The sequence below is a fragment of the Equus quagga genome, chromosome 11, assembly GCF_021613505.1.
Source record: "Equus quagga isolate Etosha38 chromosome 11, UCLA_HA_Equagga_1.0, whole genome shotgun sequence".
NCBI lineage: Eukaryota > Metazoa > Chordata > Mammalia > Perissodactyla > Equidae > Equus > Equus quagga.
This window is the reverse complement of record NC_060277.1, coordinates 69,997,045-70,004,610: the sequence shown is the minus strand read 5'-3', so window position 1 is coordinate 70,004,610 and position 7,566 is coordinate 69,997,045. Positions and strand designations below refer to the sequence as shown.

Here is a 7,566-nt window from a genome sequence, read left to right as displayed (position 1 = left end):
GGGAGAGAGAAAGAGTCCTCTCTCTGTCTCTTCTTCTACTATAAGGCCTCAGTCCTATTGAATTAGGACTAACTCAACCTTAATTACTTTCTAAAATACCTGATTAGTACTCCTTAATTAATCTCATTTAACCTTAATTACTTCCTAAAGACCATATCTCCAGATACAGTAACATTGGGGGTTAACGCTTCGACATTTGAGCTTTGGTGAGACACAATTCAGTCCACATCATGGGTAATAAACATTTGAAAATAATTCAACCTTATGTGAACATCAAAGAAATGCATATTGAAATAACAATTAATAATTTTCAGTCACTATATTGTCAAAAATTAGAAGAATTTATTTATAATAGCCACTGTTGACAAAAGCGTGGAGAACAAGCAGTTTCACTCACTGTTGGAATAAAAAATAGTGCAAATTTTTGCAGGATAAGAGGGAAATACATGTTTAAAATCAAAATTTTTATTTTATTCAACTCAGGAATCTTGCTAATTAGAACTTATCTTTGGAAATGCTTTCGGAATAATAGAAACACATCTGTAAAGAACATTCTTTATGATATTGATAGTAATCGCAGTGAATCTAGAAACTTGGCAAGTTTTTCGATACTTGACAGGTAAAAAAGTCTACCATGTGATGTATAAACAAAGAATAAGACATAACATACCTCTGTTGATATGAAATGTACATAAACATGTTTATGTTGATATAAAAATATATAAACATGTTTATATATGTGTTGAAAAAAAAACCTAGAAGGGTAATCACCAAATTCTTAACAGTGGCTTCTTCTGGAAAATTGAATTATGAGAGGTGGGGACAGAGAAGGTATAGCTTTTGTCTTTAATTTTCCACTGGTAAAATTTTGTTTTGATTTCATAATTTCTAACAAAAAAATTTAAATCAACGCATATTTCCATTATAGGGAAAAAAAGGAGAAATTCCAAAGGAAATATAAACTCTCCATTGTTACCCTGGAATCTTGCGGTGTAGACAGGGTACTAGAAGTCAGTGTCTCAAATGATACTGTACTAGGTGTGGGTCCTCGTGTGGGATCCTGTGTAAAAGCAGGTTGGAGAGCTGTTTCAGGGGAAACCTGACAGCAGGACATGTTAATACTTGGCACCAGGCTGTGACTTTTCATATTCCATTTTTTTTTGCTGTGTATTTTTAGAGACTCCAGCAGAAAATAAACAAGGAGTCTTTCCTGTAGGACCATGAGCCTCTGAGGATACAGAGCTTTCTGGGTTCTACCTCCATCTAGAGTGGGAAGGGTCGCCATGACCAAATGTCAACTAGCCAAGTGTTCTGGTCTATAAAACCTGCACACCTATTATCAGGTAGAGCCTCCTTGAGGAACAAGAAGCCTCACTTCCTAATAAAAGTCATCCTGTCAAAGATCCAGGAGAGAGAGAAATCATTTGCTGTGGTTCGGCACTCCTGAGACACTCCTCACGCAAGGGCTCGCTTCCCTGTGAGCACCCACCGCAGGGCACCCTGCACATCAGGGTTCCGGAGGCTGTAGATGAGTGGGTTCAGCATGGGGCTGATGACAGTGTTGAGGATGCCAATCCCTTTGTCCTTGTCTGAAGCCTCCACTGAGCCCAGTCTCATGTAGCTGAACACTCCTGTCCCATAGAAAATGCCCACCACAGTGAGGTGGGAGCCACACGTGGAGACGGCTTTCTTCCTGCCCTCAGGAGAGCGTATTTGCAGGACTGCAACTGCCACGTGGATGTAGGAAGTGACAATGAGAATCACAGGCACACCTGCCATGAGGATACCTAGACCAAAGAGCAGCAGCTCATTGAGTTGGGTGCTGGAGCAGGAGAGCTGGAAGAGCTGCGGGAGGTCACAGTAGAAGTGATTGATCATATTTGGGCCACAGAAGGTGAGTGTGGATATGGCTACAGTATGGGTCAGTGCATTGGTGAAGGCACAAGCCCAGGACACAACCACCAATATCCTCTGGACCATCTGGCTCATGCGAGTGCTATAGGTGAGGGGCTGGCAGATGGCCAGGAATCTGTCATAGGCCATAGCTGTCAACAGGAAGCAGTCCACACCAGCCAACTGATGGAAGAAGAAGAGCTGTGTGAGGCAGGCTCCATAGGAAACTGTACGCTTGTGGGACAAGAGACGACCCAACATTGAAGGAACAGTGACGGTGATGCACCCAACGTCCAGCGCTGATAGGTTCCCCAGGAAGAAGTACATGGGGGTGTGGAGTTTGGACTCCACCAAGATGGCTGCCAGGATGCTGATGTTGCCTCCAACTGTGACCAGGTAGGCAAAGAAGAAGAGCACAAAGATAACTGGTCGAAGCCCTGGTGTCTCCACCAAGCCCAGCAGGATGAACTCAGTAATGGCTGTTCCATTGGCCCTAGATTCTGGTTCCATGGGTCCCTGTAGGGAGACATCCCATAGTGGAAGGGATCAGTCTTCCCAATTTAGTTATTCAATAAAAATATATTGACTCACTTTGACACATCAAGCCCCAGGGTACCTTGCTAAGTGTCCTAGTGGGTATTTTCTCACTCCTCAGGCCACGCCTCACTCATTAACCCTCTCTCTGGCTTCACCTCAGTCCTTACCCAGATTTCAGGTGCGTTGCCTGATGCCACAACTACCTTGGACTTGCCCCCTCCCCGTGAAATGTATATAAATCCTGTCTTCCTTTGTCCCCACCAATAACCTGTATGAGGCGATTTGGGGAAAAAATAATGCTAAAAGTGAAAATGAACAGATAGTAAAACAGAAAGGAAAAGAAGAATTGATCATAAGTCCTTATAAATGTATTACAAAGAAATAAATATCTGGCAAATATCTAAGCAAGAAAAATGTAAAGATACACAAAATTAGGAATTGAGAAGGCAGTTTAACCACAGACCAAAAATAATCATGGAATACCATCTGTTCCTAAGTTTGAACAACTAACTCAAGAACAATCTCCACACCAAATAAACCAGCTAAAATTGAAAAACAAAAGAAAAAATTAGTCAATAATGTACTTCCATGTGTAGGCTCCAGGCTCATATATTTCTTAGAGAAATTATTTTAAACTATCACTGTAAACATAATTATCACGTAATATAAACTTTCCTTAGCTTAGGAAAAAATGAAAGCCATCCAATTCATTTTCTAGAGTTAGCAAATCCTGATACTAAAATGTAACAATGATAGCAAAAAAAGAAATTATTCTTAGACTAATCTCATTTGCTAAGATGTATGCAAAAATCCTCAGTACAAAAGGTGAAATCCACTATTATCTAAGAGATTTTATAGGAGAGGACGATTTACATTAGTAAATCTATCAATATACTGTAGCATATTAGTTGGCTTAAAAAGAGGAAAATTTTCTAAAAGGTGATTCATAAATGTCTACACACATTCCTGATGTAGAGAAAAGAAAGAAAAGAAAAAAATGCTCGTAGTTACAAGAAATGGAAGTACACGATTTTATATGATGGCACTTAAATGCCAACAATAATCAGCTACAAATCCCAAATTCACAATTGTAAGGTGAAATCGTATAATACAAAATTAAGAGTAAAGCTGGAAGTAAATTTGTACCTGAATCACGTATGCAGGTACCCAGAAAAATGACCCCAAATAAGCATTGCTCAGTTCCACTGACTGGTAGGAATATGCGAGATTTTTTATTCCCTTTTTTCCACTTTGCTTTCAAATAATCAACAGTGAATCATATTACTTTTAGAATAATAAATAGATGTTTTTACTGTTCTTTTTCCTCCAGATTACAAAGATGTTTAAAGGACAGCAATAGTAGCTCAATGGCTCCTCCTCTCCGTCATGCTTCCTGCAGTTTCAAGGTCCTGCTACTCAGTAGATTAAATAAAGCTTTAGAATGCCACATGCATCCCAATTTGCCTCAGTATGAAATAATAAAATAGCATTAGCTCCATTGTGCTCCCTTGAAAAAAATCTATTTTTAACAAAACAGTCAACTTGTTTACCAGTTTCTGCCCAAACTAATTTATGTGGTATCCGTCAGTGGAAGCTTACGGTCTGTTTTACTCTTTTTGTGCACACTTCAGGAGAAGATGGATGTTTTAAGAATATATTTATCTTCTACTTATTAAACTTATTTCTTTGACCATTTTTCTGTCTTTTTGATGGATCTTTTTAAATATAGTAATCTGGTAACATTACTGGTGCCTAGAAATATTTAGGTTTCTTAAAAAGTGTAATTAAAAGCTTCATAGATAATAATTAAAAGCTGTCGTTTCTGCAACTGCGTTTATCATGATACAGGAATAATGAAAATAAGTCCCAAAACATTGAGAAGTACTTTAAATCCAAGACATAATGTCAATTTCCCATCAATAATGTAGCTTCTGAGTCATAATGGGAGGCCCACATGCAGGGTAACATTCAGCTGGAATCCATTGGTACAGAGTACCAGTCTGGTTCTTGTTAAATATTTTGACTATAACCCCTACCCACATTGTGGCCTTATCAGTGCACATAACTGTATTCCGTATACCCCGTATATAGTGGCATTCAGTCAAAGAAGGACCAAGTTGGTTGACATCTTGGAGAGTATCTACTCCCTCATTTTACCAATGATGAAACTGTGGTAGAGCATTTCTGAGTTGGAATGGTTGGGATTAGAGTGGACGCTGAATATACTTATAAAATGTCCATTTTTCTTTTTTTTTAAAAAGTACGTGTTGCTGGGCCAGCCCATTGTATGCTTGCTAAACTCCAAATAACTATGAGGCCATCAGAGAAAGAATTTGTATAAGGACACCAGAAATTCGTCCATTGGTCTGACCAGCCCAAGATGGCTGCTTCCAACCAAGTCCCCAAGGGGCACTTCCTGTACTTATCAAAGAGTAAAAAAATCCATGTGTTTCTGCAGTTCTCTCTAGAGCTGCTCTGGACGCACTCTTCTGACTGAGAAACCTATTCCCTACGCTTTGTGGCTGTGCTTTGCAAACCTCATGCTCTCATGCTCGCAGACCTGTTGTAAGTAGCTCGTGAACAAGCAAGCTCTTTGGATAGGTCATGGTTACCTAACTACGTCCTGCTTCCCACCAACCACACAGTTCACTCTGGGATCTCCTCCCTCAGAGCCTATCTGCCGAGAGCCTTTCCTCTGATACATCTGCTTGAGTCAGATTTTCTAAATGTGCCACCAAATGTCACAGAACCACAGGTGTCTCATGAATGCAGGTCCCTGAGGGCACTTCTCACGTGCCAACAGTCTTCCTCTCAGCCCTCTGCTTTCCATTTTTCCCAAAGACTTCCCATCTTGCCCAAAGGAAACCACGCTGCTTTCCATGCCTCTTCAATGCTGTATCTCATGGTCTTCCTATAGCTGATGGCAAGCCACAGCTCCCCCCTTCACCCCACCTTCCCTCCACCGTCATAATCATCACCCTTTCTTGCTCTCAAATAAGAACCTGGACTCTTTTTGTGTTAAAAATTTTTCTGATGGTTATAGATAGTGCATAAAAGCAATGACAAATACAGAAAAATAACAGGAGTTTAGGATATCTTTCAAAGTCCTTGTCATGAATGTCGTCTTGCCCTGTCTGGGTGGTCCCTGGAAACCACCCCAATGGGCCTCTGGCTCTCTTCATCCGTTCCTTGCTCTCTCGGCCAGCAACTACCCCTCTAGATCCTGAAGACAACCTCTTTTCTATACAGGTTCATTTTATATGTGCAGTTAAGGCGGAACAGCAGCTACAGACACACAGAGATAGCTGGTAGAAGCCTAATGCCAGAATCCAAATTAGGTCCCCATATTGTGGTGGCTGTCAGTTTTAGGGATTCCATGTGGCTGAGAAATTTGATGCAGTGTCTCCTAAGTTCTCCTAAACTCTGAAATCCATGACTTCTGTTGTGTTACCCTCTGAGTCTAGTTACAGACCTAGACTCATTCAGTGAATACTATGGGAATTGACATATCGACAGGAGCAAAATATCTCCCCAAATTAAATAATGAAAGAATAATTAAACTACCTCTCAATTGTCGTCTCAAATCCACTTTAACTTGAGTTATAAAGTTTCACGCTTTGATTTCATACCTTTCTATCTTTGCTCAAACTGTTTATTTTATCTGAAATGCCCTCTCACTAATTCCAAGTGCTCAAATGCTTTAAGACTCAACTACAACGTTTCTCGTCCGTGAAAGTTTTGTGGCTCCTTCTCTGTCTCAAACTCCCCTCCGCTAAACTCCTGCAGCACTTTAACTGTATATTTCCCAGCACTTATCTCTCTTAACTTCTCTCATGGTCCTTTCTCCATAGAGCACTTCGCTACTCTTCTACCCACTACAAGTGGCTTCAGGGAAGATTTATGCCTGACTCATCTTTGTATTCTCAACACCTATCATCATATTTTGCATACAGTAGTGCTCAATATTTCTGAAATAAATAAATGAATGAACATGGCAACTAAGACCGTAAGATCGACAAGTTTTCAGTGAAAGGGGGCATCAGATTGGGCTGCAGGAGTTGGGAAAGGTTTTCTGGATAAACTGGAATTTATGCAAGACAATGAAAGATTAATCATTTGAGCAAGTTAAAGGCACAAAAGCACTGCTGTAGGAATCTCTGCTCCCTTTATGTGGATGGGGCATTGGAAACAGTTAAGACAGTACAGTCGCCCCCTCAATTGGGGAGGATTACATTCCAAGACTTTCAGTGGATGCCTGAAACTGCGGATAGCACTGAACCCTCTATATACTATGTTTTTCCCTATACCTACCTATGATACAGTTTAACTTATAAATTAGGCACAATAAGAGATTAACAACAATAACTAATAATAGAATAATTAGAACAATATACTGTAACAAAAGTTACCGTAGGTCTTAGCAATCTCAGTGTAAGATGTTTTTCTTTCCTTATTAAGTCAAGAACTTTCACTTTTCGCTTAAAGGAAGCACTTTACAGCTTCTCTTTGGCACATTCAAATTGCCAGTATCACTGCTCTTGTGCTTTGGGGCCATTTTTAAGTAAAATAAGGGTTACTTGAACACAAGCACTGTAATACCGAGACAGTCAATCTGACAACTGAGACTCCAAGTGACTAACAGGCAGGGAGTGTATACAGTGTGGATACACTAGAGAAAGGGGTGATTCACATCCTGGATGGGACAGAAAGGGATGGCATGAGATTTTATCACACTACTCAGAACAGAGCACAATTTAAAACTTACGAATTGCTTATTTTCAAAATTTTCCATTTAATATTTTCAGACCATGGTTGACTATGGGTAAGCGAAACCATGAAAACTGAAACAGCAGATAGGGAGACTACTGTACTGAAAATAGCTCAATAGAACTTGGCAGTTAGGAGGGACAGACCCTAGGAATAAGTAAGGCTAGACAAGAGGAGCACACCCCACAGAGATGCCATGTAACCCTACTGTACAGAGGTGAAGCTTACTTATCACCATGAAGATTCTAGGATGACCACTGGTCTGTGCGTCTAAGAAGCCCATCTTAAACAAGATCACCATGGGGATCCTAACTGAAGAGGTCCTCCTAGATTAGCACTCTTTGGAGTCCAGAATGAGTCCCAGGCTGC

At 40.3% G+C, this 7,566-nt stretch overlaps 1 protein-coding gene across 1 annotated transcript; it reads right to left on the bottom strand.

The window, feature by feature from the left end:
* Positions 1-1,455: 1,455 nt before the first annotated feature.
* On the bottom strand, positions 1,456-2,403 carry LOC124247734 (olfactory receptor 3A1-like). The gene has a single exon (XM_046677336.1). It carries the CDS (start codon positions 2,401-2,403, stop codon positions 1,456-1,458), a length of 948 nt encoding a protein of 315 aa, XP_046533292.1.
* Positions 2,404-7,566: the final 5,163 nt, after the last annotated feature.